The sequence below is a fragment of the Lutra lutra genome, chromosome 5, assembly GCF_902655055.1.
Source record: "Lutra lutra chromosome 5, mLutLut1.2, whole genome shotgun sequence".
Classification (NCBI taxonomy): domain Eukaryota; kingdom Metazoa; phylum Chordata; class Mammalia; order Carnivora; family Mustelidae; genus Lutra; species Lutra lutra.
In genome coordinates, this window is record NC_062282.1 from 73,605,338 (window position 1) to 73,626,015 (window position 20,678).

A 20,678-nucleotide genomic window follows, 5' to 3' on the forward strand; every position below is an offset into this window, starting at 1 on the left:
CTAGAGCTGCGCAACTGCAGAGCCAACCCCGGTCCGCCGCCGGAGCGGCTTGGTGGGGCGGGAACCAGGGGCCAAGGCGCAGGCGCGACGTAGACGGCTGGTAACTGAGGCACCTTCGCTGGTAGGGCGTGGTCGCCCAGAAGGGAGGGGTCGAGAGAGAAAGGGAAGACCCAGGCAGGGCGAGCGCCGTTCTTACAGCGCAGAACCGGGCTAATTCCGGAGCATAGCGTACTCCGCGGTGCGGACTTCGGCGTGGCGCAGACACCGCCCCGGGGTCGGAGGGTGTTGAGGGAGAACCTAGTTGCCGGAGACTTTTTCCGTAAGGTGAGCCGGCTCTGCGCTTCACCCCGCGTTTGCATCCAGGTCACAGAAACTAGAGTTGTGACCCCGTGGTGCGCTGGAGTTGCATGGGATACCCAAATCTTTGAGGGCAGGAACGGGCGCCTAGTGGTAGCCCGGTTGGGGTGGCCACCTCCGCCTCTGGGCGCGGCAGGCACCTTGTAATTAGGTCACTCGTGGGCGGAGGAGGGTGTGTCTGCCCTGGGAGTGCCGCGCGGTGCACCTGACTACCCCCCCCGCACACACCTGTCCTCGGGCCTAAGGTGGACTGTGGGGCGCGATGCCTGCGGCCGAGGCTTGGGCTTTTCCCTGAGCCTCCGACCGCGCGCCTGGCTTCCACAAACCCCACGCAGCCTCGCCCGTTGTTGCCTCCCGACCTAGGTGTGCGCCTTCCTATCCCTCGGGCTCCTTGTGGGAATGAGGAGGAGACAACACCCCCCTCAACCCCTACCCTCTCTGGCCTACTTTAAGGAGGGGCGGCGACCCGGCGGTGTTAGAAGCGGCTACAACACGCGCTTTAAAGAAAGCTCAGATACCTTAGGATCGGATCTCGGTCTGGCTATGAATCTCTTTGGAGTTTGTGAAATGTTTTCACATCCCCATGTCCCTGCATTCACAGAAATGTTTGGCTCCGTAAAGCTCCAGTTATGTCCTGCATCCCACGCTTGGGAGAGAGAAGGGTTATCCAGACAGATAAGATATCCTGCGCTGGTGGAAGCTTGTATTCTCCCAATAGTCGAGGAACAGATAGAAGAGAGAGGATGATGTCCACAGGACCTGGCAAATGTAACTTTCCAAAGGACATTTAACCTTAAAGCGCAAGGCAAGAGCTGACCCTGGTCACTGGTCTTCTAGACTTCCTACCCCCAATAGCAGTTGACTCTGCTGAACCCAACTGCTCACTCTACATCTCTGACGGCATCATCCCAACCAAAAGGCTGAAGAAAGCTCTGGAGGCCTGGATCAGCCGATGATGGGACTGAAAATTGTCCTTCATCCAAAACAACCTGCCTAGTGAGGCTGACGGGCTGGGCCTCCCCAGACTGAAAATGACAATTCTGCTTTCCCTTCTATCTCCCAGCAGCATGCCTAAAGGAAAGTGTCTCAGATCTACTCCCCCAAAGGCTTGTGACATAATTTACCAGACTTGGAAAAAAAATTATTTTAGCCCAAATTCTGAGCATGTTTTGCAGTTATCATCCCCAAATAATAGAGGAGTAAGAGTTAAGCTCATGTAGAATGTATGAGGAAAAAATCATCACTCAGTGCTCATGATTATAAAGCCATGCCCAGTGTGCTGTTCACTGTTGCCCTGTACTGTGTGAGAACTGGTCCTGTCTCATAGGGCAAGAAGCAGACAAGCACTCAGAAAAGAGAAGGGACTTCCAAAGTAGTGATCAGGATTTGAAACTTTATACTCCCAAGTGCAGGGTCTCAGCCACACTCATACAACTGACCTCCAAGTACTGAAATATGGAACAGGGTCAATATGATTTCCCTTTGCCTGAGTTATCTTAACTAGTAAGGTAGGGGTGATATTAGTTTGGTTCATTAAAAAGTATTGAGCACCATAAGGGCTGCATTCATTCAGTGTTTCAGAAGTCCTTGAATGGGTGCAAATGTGTACTGAGGACATCAAAATTTTTAGCATCTACAGCAGCATTTTACAAAGTGCTTCCATGGACCATAGTTCCAATGAGAAACAAGTTCCTTTCAAAAGGAAATTTAGAAAATGCCATACTGTCAGAAGTTGTGTGGTTAAAAAAAAGCGAACAAAATAAAAACTTAATGGGTATTATCCACCCTAAAAAACAGTATTGAGCACCTACTATGTGTTAAGATTTTAAATGAGTGGGTTTTTCCAAAGTAATGTGAGCTCCTGGTTGGTAGCCCTAATGTAGGTATTATTTTCTCTTGATGCAGATTACTTGGCTCACCACCACAAACTAGAGGGAAGATATAATTATATATACTTAAAACATCCTGCCAAATAATTAGATGCCATGACTTAACTTCTTAAGGAATGAATTCTAGGAAGCTCTTATTAGCATTCAAGCCATGAAGTAAAGCATATGTGATTACAAACAATACAGAACTAAATCAGAATGTCTTTTCCTTCAGAAAGATTCTAGAACATTTTCCTACTCTGTGGAACTCAAACTAGCTGTGGATCTAAAATGTCAGTTTGATTAATCTGGTCTTGACTAATTGGACCTGACTGTTTAAATTCTAGAGCTGAGAAATACTTGGAACAAAAAGTTAAAAGCAAAAAAAAAAAAAAAAGTCCTCAATTTCTTGGCAAAAACCAGAGAATGAATAAAGCAAATATGCTTTGAGAAAGAATCTTTGCTCAGATGGCAAACTCAGTATACAGCAAGTCTAAGTGTTGCCTATGATGTTTAAACATAGCTATAAATGAACATCATCTGATGATGGGGGCAGGGTAGAAGGAAGATGACCTTCAGCAAAGAACTTTATAATAAATACCTTAGCCAAAGTATAAAAATTGACATTAAACATAGAGAAGGAATGAGCTATATCTTTTTGTCAGCAATTCTCTTGGCCTTACCATTAGTTTTATTTTGTTGTTGTTCCTTCCAGCTCCCTGACTTTTAAGCTTTACTGAGACAGAAAACAGAGCCATGTAGGTAAGAAATGGGTCTAGAGTCAAATGGGCCTGGTTTGAATTCTGGTTCTGCCTGAAGTTTGGCAAGTTACCTAACTTCTCTGAGTTTCAGTTTTCTCATTAATAAAGTGGAGATAATCGTAATTGCCAAATATTAGGGTTCTTCTGAGAATTGAGTGAAATTATAAATGTAAAACACACCACAGCATATAATAAACGTCCAGTATTAAAGTGTTAGATATCCTTCCTCCTCCTCTTCCTCTTCTTCTTCTCCTCCTCCTCCTCATCCCTCTCCTTCCCCGCCTCCCCCTTCCCCCACCCCTTTCTCCCCTTCCTCCTCTTCCTCCCCCTTCTTCTTCCTCTTCTTTTTGTTAGAGGGAGGGAGGGGGCGGGGAGCAAAGGAAGAGGAAGAATCCCAAGCAGACTGCACAGAGCCTGACTTGGAGCTCCACCTCCTGACCCGGAGATCATGACCTGAGCTGAAATCAAGAGTCAGATGCTTAACCACCTGAGCCACCAAAGCTCCCCTAGGTATTCTTATTACTTCTAAGTGGTCTCTGATCCTAAATATACTCTAATGCTACTTGGAGCACCTCAGTGCCTGCCATGAAATACAGAGTGGTCTTTGGAAACAGAACATAATTGTATCAAAAATATCATATAGAGGGTGCCTAGGTGGCTCAATGGCTTAAGCCTCTGCCTTCAGCTCAGGTCATGATCTCAGGGTCCTGGGATCGAGTCCCATGTCAGGCTCTCTGCTCAGCAGGGAGCCTGCTTCCTCCTCTCTCTCTGCCTGCTTCTCTGTGATCTCTGCCTGTCAAATAAATAAATAAAATCTTTAAAAATAAATCATATAGACACAGATGAAGTGAGGATGGGAGGGGCAGGTGGGAGGATTCAAGAAAAGAGGGTAGAGGTGAAACAAAAAGAACATCCTCTCTCTTCCCTTGACAACATGCAAACATTCAGGAAGACCGGTTGTATAGAGAAAAAAACAATGAGGAATAAATCCAAGAATTAATACAGTTGGTCAGTCTTACGTTCCTGTTGTGCCAGAATCTTTTCTCTGAAAAGGGTGCCATATCTGATAACATACACTTTGCACCAAGGCCTTCTATGTCCCAGAAGCTCCAAGATAAAGACTTACTTAGTGAACATTTTAATGGCTATGCCCATGAGAAACCTGCCATGCTCTGGCCTATTGGACCTGCATAGCTACCAGAAGATTTTGGTATCCATCCCCATTTTTCTTTGTGATTTTCAGAAAAATTAAACTTACATTGCCCTTTCACCTGAAATTAGAATTTTATAGATGTGGCCAGAATGTTGTGGCCAGGAATTCTGCCACAAATATAATAAAACTCTTTCACCCAGCATAGATGCAAAAAGGGGTTTGAGTCCCAGCTCCAAGAATTCTAGGACACCATGCCCCAAATGTTACAGCTGTCTGTTCCAGAAGCAACATTTAATTAGCACTTACCACATAGCAGGCTTAGGGAGGCACATGGGGGACAGGTGATGGGAAGAAGTGCAGAAAAAGTGGGGAAAACCCAGAGGTGCATAAAACACAGCTCACTGAGCTTATGCTCCAGCAGGGGAAGACAGACGTTATGACAGATAAACAAATCATTTATTAAACATGTATGGAAGAGGAACAGCCTTGTTGCTTGAGGCGGCTTGGGAAGTATTTCCACAGATGCCGATGCTCGAGCTACATCTTGAAGGAAAATCCAGAATTCTTCAGCTGAGAAGAGAAGAACTAGCTGTTAAAATCACTCCCACTTAAATCATATCTATTCTAGATGTTTTGAAGAAAACATAGGAAACTATGCCTCCATTTGTTTATTCTACAATGTTAAGGTATCAGATTCTTCAACTCCTGTGTGTTCGTGTTGAGGCTGAGGAATTGTTTCCCCCAGAGTCTATTTTCCACTTTCTTGTCCAAATGGGATACCAGATCCTGTCTGCTTAGCTTGAGAAAGGCATTTTATCTCTGGTGCCTTGATCACATCAGAGCTTATATTTAAAGCATGAGTGATGAGAAGAGACTGCAGCTGAGTCCCTGGCTCTGTCCCATCCCTTGAGCACCCTCCTCCTCTCCTCCTCTCCTCCTCTCCACTGAGGGCTCTAGAGGCCATCCTACAGTGGCTGGTGAGGACCAGAGCTCGTCAAAGCCATGAGTAAAATCTCTGTTCTACAATCCAGGCTGCACTTACTGGGATCTGCCACAGGGGCTCATCAGAAACCCTCAAGGAGTGGGCTACCTGGCTTCCACCCATGTGTGCCCCTCTACACACACCCATGTTTGATGATTGGCTGGCTTGTGTGGGCTCAGGCTCAGACACCCCTTGGAGGCCTCAACCTGTATTGGTTTCAGTTACATATCAAGCTGTTCAGTTCCCAGTGGAGATCATTCTGGTGCAGAGGCCAAGACACTACCATAGGACACACCCTTTGAAGAGCCTCCTAGAAATCTGACTCAGGGCACCACTTTTTATGGTTTCTGTGTCCTCATGCAAAGTTCTTGAACCCCCTCACCATCAGTATTTTCATCTGTAGGATGGGGGTCATAATTGTACCATCCTCATAAGTTTATTTTAAGCTTTAAATAAATGAATCCATGTAATGCTGTTAGCACGTAACAAGTACTCCACCTACATTAGCTATTATTATTATTATTAACTATTTTTATAATAAAATTATTTCTGGTTGTAAAAAAATTAATGATCACTGCAGAAAATTTGTGAACTACTGACAAGCTTAGGAAGAAACAATCACAGCATCCAGAAATAAGGGCTATAATCATTTTGATGTATAGTCTTCTCAGCTTTTCTTGGTATGCATATATATTCAATATATATAATATAATGAATGTAATATATAATAAATATAAGTTCTCACTTACATACTAAGTTCACACTGTTCTGTAATTTGTCTTATTCAACTGATCTATCATGACATTTTCCCCATATAGTTAAACACTCTTAGAAAAACATTTTTTTTTTTTTAATTTTATTTGAGAGAGAGAGAGAGAGAGCCCGAGATGGGGGAGGGTCAGAGGGAGAAGCAGACTCTGGGCTGAGCAGGGAGTGTGATATGGGGTTCAATGCAGGGCTCAATGCGGGGCTTGATCCCTGACCCCTGGGATCATGACCTGAGCCAAAGGCAGGTGTTTAATCAACTGAGCCTCTCAGGCATCCTTAGAAAATATTTTTAAAAGACTACTTTGTTTTCAAGTATATCAATGTAATACAATTATGTAACTAATCCCTTAGTTTGATATTTCCTATTTTTATATTTATAAATACCACAATAAGTGTCCTGTTCATGAATGTTTCTCTGCATCTTTATTTATTCCTTAAGATAAATGCTTAAAAGTGGGATGACTGTGCCAAAGGCTCTATAACCTGTTTTTGTTTTGTTTTTAATGGCAGGTATATAGAATTGGATTAACCATAATCCTTTGTTCTGACACTCTCAAAATTGGTATGGATGGCCTGATTTTGTTGTTAGGTAGTAAATTCATCAATTTTAATAATGTATTTGGTACCTGTCAATCCACAACCCAAAACAAAAGTTAGGGCCTCAGCAATAACCAATATTGAAGCATAAGGCTCTCCACCCCATCTTCTTGTGCTTGTTACCCAAGGGAACCCATTCCAAATTGTATGTTTATTTCCTTTTCTTTTTATATGATTTTGCTGGATCTGTATATCTTCCTAAAGAGTAATTTTTTTAGAACTGTCCTTGGCTTTATAAAAATGACATCAAGCTGTATGTAATCTTTGGGGACTTGCTTTTTCCACTTACTTTGCTAAAATTCATCCGTATCATTGTAATCCGCTGTAGTCATTTTGCCTTGTATTAAATACCAAATGTGTAGACGAAACAAGGTATATCATCCAGTCTCCCAATGATAGGCAAGTACATCGTTTTTAAGATTTAGATCTTGCTCCCACTGCTGCTATGAACATTATACTGTAAATGTCCCCCATTGTATACGTACAAGAGTTTGTCGAGGGAACAAGTTTGCACTCCCACCAGCTATAAACAAGAGAGCCTCTGGATCCACATTCTCTGTTGTTCAAGGGGCTGGCTCAGTCTACTTCCCTCCAGCAATATATAAGAATAGCAATTTCTGCAAACTCTTTCCAACTCTATGGATCATTAAAAATTTTTGACCATTTGACAAGGAAAAGATACCTCCCCCTTCTATGTAACTTTGTGGTAAGGTTCTGACTCCTCTAAAAGCCAAGAGGGAAGGGGTTTGGCTCAGAGCATTGTTTCCAGTCTGGTAACTTCAGTGACATTTCTGGGACTGATTCCCCAGTAGCTCAGCTGCTTTCCCATGTCCTAAAAGAGGTGACATGGTTGGAAGGAGGGACTGAGGGGGGCCAGGATGGGAAACAAGCCCAACTCACCACAGTGGAGGCTTGTCTCCTAGTCCCAGCCCCTGCCAGTGTCAGATCACTCCTTCTCCTTGATGAAGCAGCCATTATCTCTTCCCTACCCCCCACCCGAGAAAAGCCAGTATAATACTACCCTTTGTTACTTGAATTGATAAATTTAAACCTCTTTCCCAGCTCTGCAGTAAAAGAACTTTCTATTTTGGGCTTAGTGACATAGCCCAAACCAACCAGAGAGCAGCAAGCTATAGCCTGAGTTAATAGTCTTTCTCCAACGGAGGGAACCTACAAGCAAACAGAAGGACCTTCTAAAGTACATCATCTGCATATCAACAGGCAGCCTATTTGCTTTTCTTTCTGCTGACAGATCTATTTCAAAATTCGAAATTGAACAATCCCTAATCTTCAGGGTAAGCTGATGAGTAAATCCTGAACAATTTCTTATATCATTTTGCCAGGAATTCATGGATATCCAATCGTGTACTTAGGGCTGGGATAGGTATTGTCAGAGGAGAGAATTCTGTCTTCAAGGAGAATTCTAGCCACCCCAAAATATACTGATTTGAGGAGTGCCTAAAACATTTACCTAAGAATATGCTTTCCCCCTTAGGCCTTTTCCCTGCCTGAAATCTCACATTGCTGCAGTGTCCCGGGTGTCAAGAAACCTTCAGGAGTACACAGAAGTTGTGCTTATAGGAGGAGCAATCTGTTTAAACCATTGGCACTGCTTAGCACAGAACCACAGCCTAAAACAGGACAGATGACAAGTAATTTCTCTCCATCTTTGTTTTGGCAAACTTTATCTTATGGAAGCTTCAAATACGCACAAAAGTAGACATAATAAACCTCCACGTACCTATCACCAGGCTTCAGCAATTACTTTGGCAATCTTATTTTATCTGTACCCCATCCTCCCTCATCTCCATTTTAAATCCAATTTAAAGTAAATCAGATATTTTCATACTTAAATACTTCTGTATGTATCTGTAATAAGGGCTCTTTTTTCAATAACCTTTTATCACATCTTTAACAGTAATTCTTTAATACCGTCTAGGATCCAGTCAGAGGTCAAATTACCCTGGTTTTCTTAAATGTCTTTCTTTAATGGTTTATTCTAATTAGGAGTCAAATGCTGTCATTTGTATTTGTTGATATATCTCATCTGTATATCTAATTTTTTAATTTTTAAATTAAACAGCTTATAATTCTTTAGTTTTTAATTTTTTAATTTTTATTTATAGCAGTTTCCTCTCTTTCTTTTTACTGCTCTTCTTTTGGTGTTACTGAAGATAGTGGGTCTTTTAGTTACTATTGCTGTGTAACATAAACACCAATTTATTGTGCTTATGGATTCCAGGTGTCAGAAAGTCCGTGCACAGTTGGGATAGCTTCTCTCTGCTATCTGGGGCCCCAGAACTACCTGGGGCCCCAGCTGTGGAGATTCAAAGTCTGGTGATGAATTCATAACTGGGAGCTAGAAGCATCTCGGGTTTGTTTACTCACATGTCTGGTGTCTGAGCCTGGAGCACTCAAAAACTTGGACTGCTGACCAGAGCACCTACACACAGCCTCACCATGTGGCATGGCTTCCTCCCAGCTTGGGAGTCTCAGGATAGTCACCTTAAGGCTCCAACTCCAAGCATTCCAGCTAGCAGGTGGATGCCAGATCATCACTTTTTATCACCTAACCTCAGAAATTACATTCTTGCTTTTGCTGTGTTCTGCTGGTAGCAAGCCAGTCCAAAGCTCAGGCAGACTCCAAAAGAGTAGAACCAGACTCCACCTGTACCAAGGAAGGGGCAAAGCTGCAGAAGAGCCTGGAAGGATGACAGCTATTGTTGCTCTACTTGAGCACAGGATGGCCTGTCAAGCCTGCCTTTCCAACATCAACCAGAGAAACGTTGCAAATCATGGAACCCCTGTGGAAGAGAGAAAGTTGGGGGAGCTTATTTGTTTGCAGGGTCACGTCCTACAGCTGGGTAGATTATACCCTTAATAACCAAGGGGGTGACTGGGCTGAGAGCCAACTCCACTTGCTGTAACTGTGCCTGACTCTGGGGCTGTGTCACCGGGAAGAAGAGGCGCCTACTCTAATACACGTAAGATACTGCAGGGACAGGAGGTTTCCCTGGGTAGTAAAAGGTCATTCCATCCACCTTACACTTCTCAGATCTCAGATACCTATTGAACACACGCCACTTTAAAGAATATTATGTCTTTTTTGTTTTGTTTTGTTTTGTTTTGTTTAAGCAGCACCAAGTTGACTTAGAAATATCTCAAAAACGGTGCTGGATTTACTCATATATTTGTTAAATGGTGCAAGTTTTTAGCCATCAGGCACCTTTTGATCGCATTGGTCTAGAATGTTCCAGATGTATCTTGCAAGAAGCTTAGACACTGTGTCCCAATCTGACCCATCTGCTGAAAGCCTTGAGTGAAAGCAAAAAGTCAACACAGGATGCACAGGAAACCAGGCCAAACAGAACCCAGGGCTTTCTTCTCTTCTTTGCAGTCCCATTCTTCATTAACATAGCTTTTATAGTTTGGCTAAAGCCCCAGGGAAGTAAATGCTTTCATTTCTGTTTATGACTATCAGGAAAATAAAATAATGTATATAAGGCCAGCTAATTTTCAAGGATTTTAAGGACCAGGAGAGCACCAGATCAACCTGAGTTTGATAAGGACAGGTGTGTTACAAGGAAGCTCACACAAGTCCAGATAGAAGTCTTTCCAATGATGAGATTATTAAAAAGCTATGATCAAGTTGATCTTATCATGCTGCTGGTCAACAGGGGAGTTGAGGAAAGCCTCAAATGGCAAGGTCCAAGGCACCTTTTTAAAAACTTATTAGGCCTCAGGAGTGGAGTGTTAAATTAACCGCACTTTTTAGTTTAGGACACATTCTCTTGGTCAGTCCATACAGGGCCTCTCTTTTAAGTACGTATGCCTGTATTTTCTCCTATTCCCACTCCTCACTCCTATCCTTCCTCCCAAACATTCTAATCCATTTACTTATATTTTTTGGCTTCTATGCATTCATGTGGATGTGTGTTATTGTCTGCTCTGCATGTATTTTAATTTACACGATAGCAGTGTGTTACAGATCTTCCTCCGTGTCTTACTGTTTCCACTCCACACTTTGTTTTTAAGACCTCTCACATTGCTCTGTGCACATCCAGTCCATCCTTCCTGGCTGCTGCAGAGTACTCCAGTAATGGGCACCCCTAGGGCCTCTGACTTTCCACCATCCAAAACAATGCTGCCATGAGCAGCCTCATATGTGACCAATTTGGGACACGTGAGACAACATCTCACCCATAGGTGTTCTTAGTGCATTAGAAAAGACACCTCCTTCCTCTTGGAGAAAAGTGCCCCAGAGCAAAATGCAAGGCTTGGCACGCTAGAGCTCAGGCTGGGTTTCAGCCCCACGTCACCCCCTCAGTTGGAGTCTTGTTCAGGGCACAACTATAGGTGGTGGCCCTAACAACAAGCATTCCTCGATTCTTCCAGCAGGTTTCAACTGTTTGCAACATCACTCCTGGTTGGTACACGAAAGGGAAAGGTGCCAACGAGCACAGAAATCTCCTCATGAAATCTGTCTACTTCATTTGCTCATGCAGGGCTGCATTCCTTGGGCACTTTATATGTGGTTTGACGCAGTTTGTGGGAGCACCATGGCTAGTGTACGAGCTCCACGGGAATCAGGGAGTCAGACACGATCTGACAGTACACAGAGGGTAGTGCAGATATACCTGCTTGAGGCCAAGGCAAAGGGCCCAAGTACTTCACTCCCTCATTTTGTCTTGGAGATGGCAGAGAAACATCTTCTCTCTTGATGTTGTTGTCACAGGACACAGGCAAAGTGGTCAGGCTCATATTCACAAGGAAGCAGCTCTGACTGGCTTTGCCACAAATGGTGGATATCTGGCCCTGAGCCATCCTGCTCTTGGCCCTTGGGGAACATTCTGTGGCCTAAAGAACTAAGAATTGATGGTCCTTAGGTCCTTACTCAAGGTCACCTGGACAGGACAGCGACAACTCCTTTAAACAGGTCAGATTTCAAATCCATCAGAAATTCTTAGTGGCCATTGAGATATATCTAAACCCTCTTAAAATAACTGTGTGTGGAGGTCAATGAAACACCTAAGTTATATAGAAAGCTGTTTTTTTTTTATGCTGACATTTTCTCAGCTGTCAAATGAGGATAAACAAAATGAGAACTTCTAGAAGAAGACAGAAGTCTTAATTTACAATTTTTCAGAAAGGAATCACTACATTTCTGGATTATGCTTGTCAGTTTAGAACTACACTTAAGTGTTCAGAAGAAGCCTGGATAACAAGTCAGTCGTGCAAGGATGTGAGTCACACTGAATACCACAGACATTACTGTAACTGTGTGCAGTTGTGAATAAGCAAGTGGTAGGCTTTGAAACAATGCCCAAGAACAAAAGTACAAATCCGTTGCATGCATTAACACCAGGGACTGGAAAATATTGACCACTAAGTGGGCCTATGACAGGAAAAAAAACATAAGTTTCACATTCAGAAAGAGGAGCACAGGTTAACACTTGGAGATGCTGCCATGTGACAAGAAAGATCCAGAGATTCACAAATTCACAAATGGCCTGGCTGCTTCACGTAGGACAAAGCATCCACCATCACGGAGACCTGACTTATCCTTCTCAGATGGTTCCAGCATTACTTCATCCTTTTCCATCCCTCACACCAGAAATACATGGCCCATCAGGGTCCTGGAGCTTACCTGTTTCCATTGTATCTCTTGGTTAGATCCCTATCCCGAAACCCTGGAGTCACTAACTCACATCACTGGCTTGATGTTTAAAGAGTCTCGGGAGCCCTCTACACCATGTGAATCAAAAGTCAGCATTTCTCCCTGCTTTGTCAGCCCAGGCCCCTGCTTTTTTTCATTAAGAATGATGGAGACCACAAGTAGATTTCAAATGTTCTCACACAAAAAAGAAAAATGGTAAATATGTGCTGTGATGTAGGTATTAGCTAAAGCTATGGTGGTAATCATTTTACAATACAGAAGTGTATCAAATAACACATTGTACACCTAAAACTTACACAATTTTCTATTTCAATTATATCCCAGTAATGCTGAAAAAGGAAGGAAGGTAGGGAAAGGAAAAGAAAGAAGGAAAGAGGAGAGGGGAGGAAGGGAGGGGAGGGGAGGAAGGAAGAGAGGGAGGGAGGGAGGAAAGGAAGGAAGAAGGAAGTGAGGAAAGAAACGACAGAGACCAGAATTGGCTCCTGTAGCTCACTGCAAGATCTCAGACTGAATTTGGATTCTGAGGCTACCTTTTCCACCCTCTCTCCTATTTGATTCCTAGTCTAAGGTATGTTATATTTGTTTATTTACATGCTTGTTTATTGAATTTAAAAGTATCTTCCTTCTAGGTGAGGGAATGGGTGAAACAGGCCATCGAGATTAAGCAGTGCATTTGTCGTGATGAGCTCCAGGTAATATGAGGTATTGTTAAAGGCTGAAGGGTATATCGTACACCTGAAACTAATACAACACTGTATGTCAACTAACTGGAATTTAAATAAAAACTTTTAAAAAATAAATAAAAATATCTTTCTTCTGAGAAGCTCAACTCATAAAAAATTTTTAAGAAGGGTGCCTGGTTGGCTCAGTTGGTGGAGCAGGTGAATCTTGATCTTGGGGCAAAAGTTTGAGCTCCACACTGGGCATAAAGATTACTTAATAAAAAATAAATAACAAATAACTTTTTAAAGCAATTTTAAGGAATATCTACTTAATAACTATCAAGAAATTATGGTGTCACCAGATGACTAATTAAGAAGAAATGAGCCCAAATTAAGGCAAAGGAGATTTGAGTTGGCTCCTGAAGTATTTGGTGAAAAAGAAAAATTCAGGCTGGATTAGGCCATGGGCAGAAGGATGGGAAGTTCATCTCATTCCTTAGCCCTTCAAGGAACAGGAGGAGACAGAACAGCAGGAGACCTGCATAGTCTAGACTCAAGGCATGCTTGCCTGCAAGCAGGGAAAGGCCAAGGCTCTTTATACATCTGGTAACACTTCAGAAGAAGTGTTGCTCTAGTTGCTAGTTGCTCTAGCCAGCTGAAATTTTTTATTCCTAACCACTGAACAAGAACCTATTCCTAGAAGAAAAAGGAGTCCTGGGAGCCTGTCTAGGATTCCAAGAGCTCACATAACCTTCTATGTCTGCCCTCCCAAGCCCCTAGAGAATGGATATGTTCACTACTGATTTTCCTAACCACTTTTTAGAGGCCAAGGGAAGGGGAATCCTAAATGTTATTGTCCATTTAGTGGCCACAAGTTTCAAAGAATCAAATAAATCTTACTTGTTGTATCAAAGCTACATTTGGCAGCTATCCATGCAGAAGCAGTATACAAGGTTTCTCCTAAAGAAAACTTCCTGGAGGATTTGAACAAGGCCAGACAGGGAAGACACGACATCACTGCAGTTCCCAGTGAGCTCCTCAGAGCACACAGGTGTGTGGGTCCATTCCAATGACTGGCAGTTTCCTGGCCTTTCTCAGTGGGGGTCCAGCAAGTGCCTGAGAAACTTTCCCTCTGCTGCCTCAACCAACAGCTAGAGAATCAAGAATTCTAAGTCGGCATACCAGGCTGCTTAAGCAATGACAAATCTGCTTCACTTCCTCCTTTGTTTCCTAACCGAGAGTATAGTCTGGTTTCAGTGTGGAGGCCAGAAAGGGCTGAAGATGTCACCACTTCCCCACAGCGGTTCATTCCATCATCTCAGCAGGTAAGCCACCTTCCCTACACTTCTTTTGAAAGCCAAAGCTAGAGATTACAGTCCTTAAACAGGGCACTCAACACATCTCTTGATTCCTGGCAGACTACAATTTCAAAACAAACCTCCAGAACGTGGGGAGTTGGCCAATAGTACGGAGACTTGGTGACTACTATGGACCCAGCTTGGAGGAAATTTATGCACATTCAGGGCCTTTGGATAACCTTTAAGGCGATGCTTGGTTGGGTGCCTTTGGTTTAGGTCACAATCCCGGGGTCCTGGGATCCAGTCCCACTTTGGGCTCCTTGCTGGGTGGGGAGTGCTTCTCCCTCTGCCTACCTCTCTCACTATCACTCTCTCTCCCTCTCTCTCTGACAAATAAATAAATGAAATCTTAAAAAAAATAAAGCGATGCTTTGACCTTTTCCAGCAATAAGATTTTCTACAACTCTAGATTAGAAGAGGAAAAGGGGCTACAGTTACTGCAGAAGACTTCTGATGGTAATTTCACCTACCTAGAAGAATTAGAGTCCTGTAGAGCCATGCCAAGAACAGGTATGTGGTATCCAGCCCTTGGGGATGAATTCTGGAATAACCACTAGCTCACTGGAGAACATGCCTGCCATTCTCATCTGTTTCCTTCCTTTTTCCCTCCTTTCTCTTCTCTACCTACCCAGAGGCCAGATTATTTCTGATTTACAAGAAGAAAAAGTATGATGTATTCCCCCTAGTTTTAGGGAGAATCACTCTTGGGATGGAATTGAATTCAGATGTTCCTGACACATAAACTGATATTTAGATAATCACCACCCTTTTTGCAAGCCTTTTGAAAAATACTGGCTTACACTGTTTGATCTACTATCTTTAACACTTTATCACCCTTGAGAAATCATAGTACTATGTGGATGAAGAGCTGATTATGTGGAAAGTCCTGCCACGAAGAGATTACTAGTCAAATTGAAGATACAAGCCAGAGGAGAAAAAGCACAGGCAAATGCATAGGAAAATAATCACAGCTCTACAGAGTTAGTGAAGACTTGGAGATGGGGAACAGACTGACTAGTATACTATGTACTGAGAAGAGAAATGACTGGGCATGCATGTTTTTCTAGAAACAATTCATTAATATTTCTTTTTCATTGCAGTACTTGGCCCAAAATCTAAAGAGTGGTCATCTAAAAATTATGTATAATTTCAAACATATACATAAGTAGACCTTTTTTAAAGCTAATAATTATTCACTAATTCATGTAGTATTATAATGGTCCCCCATGCACTCATTATCCAGCTTTAACAATCACCAACTCCTACCCATTGTACCCATCCATTATCATTTTATCTGCACTCCCACCAACTTCCTCCATCCAGTGTTGTTTGAGGCAAATCCTAGGCATCATATCATTTCATGTATAAATATTCAACATGTATATCTAAAAGATAAAAATTCATTTTAAATTGAATCACTCTCACACTTGAAATTAATAATTCTGTAATAATCAGGTGATCACGTTTTGGTCAGCATATAAAAAGTGTTGACCAGTGTGGAGAGGTGTGAAATACTGCCATTGCCACAGACTGCATGATGAAATGGGACATATTCCTAGCTTTGCCAATAAAACATCAGAAATTGGGTCATGAAATCTCATAATCAATCTAATATTTATTATTTGTCTATTCTGCATTTCAGAGTGGGGAATTAGGGGATGGAATCCCCCCAAAAGGAAAATTAGAGAGCCTGCCTCCTAATGAGCAATTTTCTTAGGACAAGAGGAGAGTCCATGTAATTAGTCAATGTCATGGTGTCACATGTTGCCTCAGAGCTATACACACAACTCAGGAATGTGAGCTGGTTCTGTGGGTGAAGGAATTACTTGTAGATCCAGAGCCAGACCAGAAGCAACAGTCTATGAGAGTTTTCCAATGCCTAATTCTACTGGTTTCTGTTTCTTTGGAAATATTTTAGGAATTTATTGGACCTGTGATAACATTTAGTTTCATTCACAAGGGTTAGAAGAGAAAGTAAAATCACGTAACAAAGGGGGCGGTGCAAAGGATATATACATATTCCCTGTATTCCTTTGTACTGATCAACAAATGCTCTTTTAAGAATGTTACACGAGGGGCACCTGGGTGGCTCAGCTGTTAAACGTCTGCCTTCGGCTCAGGTCATGATCCCAGGGTCGTGGGATGGAGCCCTGCGTCAGGCTCCCTGCTCTGCGGGAAGCCTGCTTCTCCCTCTCCCACTCCCCCTGCTTGTGTTCCCTCTGGCTTTCTCTCTGTCAAATGAATAAAATTAAAAAAAAAAAAAAAAAAAAAGAATGTTACATGAACACAGAGGTTAGTTTATGCGGTTCCCAAATATTTATGTGTAAAATATTCTCTAAATCAAATCCTATTTTTAAAGTTTTCAAATAGAAAAGCTAATTGTAAGCTAATTCATGTTCTCTAATTCATGTTGTTTGTGAAACTAGATTTTTTTCTTGAAGATTTTATTTATTTGAGAGAGAGAGGGAGAGAGGGCATGAGTGGGGAGAAGAGGCAAAGGGAGAGGAAAGAGCAGGCTCCCCAGTTGAGCAGGGAGACCTACACAGGGCTCAATCCCAGGACCCTGGGATCATGACTTGAGCCAAAAGCAGACCCTTAACTGGCTGAGCTACTCAGGCACCCCGATACTGAATGTTTTTTCTTTTTGCTTTCCTTTTCTTTTTTTTTTTTAAATGTTTTATTTTCTTAACATGAAACAATTCCAGTGAGGCTTGCAGAAGGAAATCACATATTCTTAGGGCTGCATATGCCTTTGCTCCTGCACCACTACCGCCAATAGCCACCTAACTGGTTTGTATGCCTCTCCTCTTCCTCCTCCCCGAGTTGTCTTCCTAAAGCACTTAGCTAGTTCTGCCACTTCACTTACAGGCATTTAATGCTTCCATCACCTTTCAAAAATCCCTAATTCTCTAGGATAGCATTGCGAGTTCTGAGGTTTGTCCCTGACTTACTAGAACCTTGTTCTCATGGCTCTCTACTCTTCACATGTCTTATTCTCTAGCCACATCAACCAGTAAATGTTTTTGGAACATAGGCTATGTTTTATCAAACAATTAAACACTGAATTCACTTCTTAAAATAAAGGACAGTATAGACCAGTGTTCGAGAGCATAACCTTCATGTCAGACTGGTTCGGAGGATCTCAGCTCTGTCACCAACCAGCTGTGTGACTGATAAAAATCAGTTAATCTGCATGAGCCACAAGTTTCTTCAAGCCTGAAATGGGAATGATGAAAGTACCTTTCCTATGAAGCTGCTGGCAAGATTTGGTTGGATTAAGCAGGCAAAATGCTTAACACAGCGCCTGGCACATAATAAACATCCAATAGATAACAGCTGGTATTTCAATCTATTGAGGTCCATCTAACATCAAGAAACACCACTCCTTGAAGCCTTTAGAGTTCCCCTAGCTGACAGTCACCTCTCCACCAGGATCCTACAGATCATTCATACCTTTCTCAGCACTACTTTCTGCCTTGTATTATTATTATTCTGATACACATCTTTCTTGTTCTATTTTGTTGAATTCCTGCCATGTACTAAGTGCCATGGGGAATAAAAACTGAAGAACGCTTGGCTCTTAGCCATACAAGTAGTGCTCAGAATCTAGTTACCAAACAGACATCGGCAACTCAAATACAACTCACCAATGTTTGTTCAATAAAGTTGTGGTTCATTAGCATTATTAAGATATTGTTTCCCTAAGGTCTTCTTTTACAGAAGAATCTCAAAGACTGAGCTAGATTTTAATACAGGGACCATTTCCCCTACTAGCAAACAGAATTTATGGGGTACCTGGGTAGCTCAGTTGGTTGGGCACCTGCCTTCGGCTCAGGTCATAATACTGGGGTCCTGGGATCAAGCCCCGCATTGGGCTCCCTGCTCAGTGGGGAGCCTACTTCTCCCTCTCCCTCTGCCACTCCCCCTGCTTGTGCTCCCTCTCTCTCCCAAATAAATAAATAAAATCTTTAAAAAAAATAGACAGAATTCACTTTTGGAGAGCAAATGCAGTAAAAAAAAAAAAAATTGAGGGGCACCTGGGTGGCTCAGTGGGTTAAAGCCTCTGTCTTCAGCTCAGGTCATGATCTCAGGGTCCTGGGATCGAGCCCCACATTGGGCTTTCCGCTCTGCGGGGAGCCTGCTTCCTCCTCTCTCTCTCTGCCTGCCTCTCTGCCTACTTGTGATCTCTGTCAAATAAATAAAATCTTAAAAAAATAATTTAAAAAATTGAACATAGCTGAGTTTAGGGCACTATCAAGGGAAAACTATTATAAGTGTTGTTTTGAGATTGAGATGATAAAATCAGACTATGACTTCCTCTGCTCCCAAAGCTTTTGCCAAAATAAACACACAAAGTGTTAGAGCTAAAACATGGCACAGAGCTAGAAGTACTTCTATCCTCCTTTTCCTGCTGATGCAATTGTGATGTCCATTCTTGGTGTATTTCTGATTCAAGGGCAGATGAGATGGTGAAGGCTGCACATATATCTTGGATTGTCTAATGCTGCCTATAGATAGTCAAGACCATGAGGTCAGTGACTACAACTGGGTTTCAGCTGCAGAACACCAGCAGTCCTAATTGCTGAACAAGTCCTCTGCCTTGTACTAAATAATGTTCTAAGTCAGTGCCAAGTTCGCAATGTCAACAAGACTTCAAGTGAGACCGCTCAGGTTCCTGCCTCACCCAAATACCAGGAGATGACACCTGTGACTCCTATTACAACAGCAAACAATGCAGCTGAACAGCATAGCTCGACCATATGACTGGGCATATGTCATCAAGATAGCTCCTCATGAAATAATTAATTGCTCTGGGCTGCTAAAGAAAGAGGAGTGGCTTATTCTTCTGGACAGAGCTCACCACTCCCTTTCTCCTGCTGCAGGCTGGCTGAGCAGTACAACCTTGTGGCAGAGCTAAGCTGGTCTCCTCAGTCTATCTCCATAATTCTAGCTCTGTGGGTAGCTGTGAGAGAGGAAGCTCTACTCCACCATGGGCAGTTTTGTGTTTCCAAAAACAGATTCAAATGTCAAATATATGGTCAAGCAATGGATTAAATGTTTTAAGGACAGTTCATTCCGAGAAAGCTAAAAACATTTAAAAAACCCTAATTAAATCTTGTGTTTTAATTATAGTATTAAACAATTTATTTCCAGCATTTGCAGCTCTTCTTCCTTTCTTTTCTTCACAACTGATATGTCATCTGGCATCTTGAGTATTACATTCAGGAAAGTGATGCTTTTAATCACAAGCATCAGTAGCCTTATGTTTCCACACCCAGTAATTTCTATTTTTACCCCTAAAATATTCAAATTGTCACATGGTCACCCCTGTGCCAACAATGAGACCACAACTTTCAAGACTGTCTGATGGACCTGGCAGAGGATGCCAGTCTGCATTAGTTCAACTGATCCCTGAGAGTCTGAATGTTGGACAGATAGACTAAGGAAAAGCTGTAAGTACAGTGACTACAGAAGTAAAACATGTGAGAGATGAGGGCTGCTGGTTGTATTAAAACCACCTTTGTATAGCACCTTACAGGTTTGCAACCTACTGGCATGTACATTACCTCATCCGGTCATCACCTCACTCTTTTGTCTCATCCCACACCCTTCTTCAGTTTCAGGAAAGAACCAGAATGGTAAGATGACAAAATCAGCATTTGCTTAGCAGGAATTATTAGTAAACAAAGAAGTCTTATATTTCTGTCTTACCTGATGGTAAATATTGAGTACCTGCACAACCATCTAATGGGGTGTTACAAATTAAAGATATGTCACAAGCATTCTTTACACTAGGCCTACACGTTGACCAAAAAACAACATTATCACAGGGTTAAATGATTACCAGTGATGAACAAACCAGGTATCTGTGGAAATGGCTGCCAGGTTCCACAAGCCACCTGAAGAAGTCTAGATTCTCAGCACATCCGTGGAGTGAGCAGCTGCCCTCTGCTCAGTGAGCTCTTCAGCCCAACACCTGTTCAACAGAACTTCACTGAATGCCTTGTGCAGAGCAGCCCATCAAAAATTTAAAAAAATTAAAACAGAGATCTGATTCAAACAGGATATAAAAATATAAGAAATATGGAAATTTGAAGACTGAATAGTTGATATTAACCAAGTGTTAATAACTGTTATAAAGACCTATAATTATGTCCTTGTAAGAAGAGGTCTTAGAGTTGATACATATGGAAATGTTTAGGGGAGAATTACATGATGTCTTGGATTTGCTCCAAAATCATAAAAGAGAGGAGGAAATGAGCGGGGAAATAGATGAAACCAAACTCACCACATGTTGATAACTATTAAATCTGGGTGATGAGTACATGGGATAACATTATGAGACTCTGCCTACTCTTTTTTTTTTTTTAAGATTTTATTTGTTTATTTGACAGACAGAGATCACAAGTAGGCAGAGAGGTAGGCAGAGAGAGAGGAAGGGAAGCAGGCTCCCCACTGAGCAGAGAGCCAGATAGTGATGCGGGGCAGGGCTCC

General features: G+C 42.4%; 1 protein-coding gene and 1 long non-coding RNA gene across 2 annotated transcripts in view; one reads left to right on the forward strand and one right to left on the reverse strand.

Annotated features, from left to right (window-relative positions):
• Positions 1-95: 95 nt before the first annotated feature.
• Positions 96-9,588, forward strand: LOC125100554 (uncharacterized). The gene is made up of 3 exons (XR_007127587.1): positions 96-324; positions 7,982-8,138; positions 8,729-9,588. It is a non-coding gene; the product is annotated as an uncharacterized LOC125100554 (long non-coding RNA).
• CDKL3 (cyclin dependent kinase like 3) overlaps positions 4,581-20,678 on the reverse strand; it is a 123,192-nt gene continuing 107,094 nt past the window's right edge. The window contains exon 13 of the mRNA XM_047730806.1: positions 4,581-4,709. Within this exon, the coding sequence (XP_047586762.1) occupies positions 4,677-4,709 (33 nt within the window). The 3' untranslated portion in view covers positions 4,581-4,676. The remainder of the gene's footprint in view (positions 4,710-20,678) is intronic.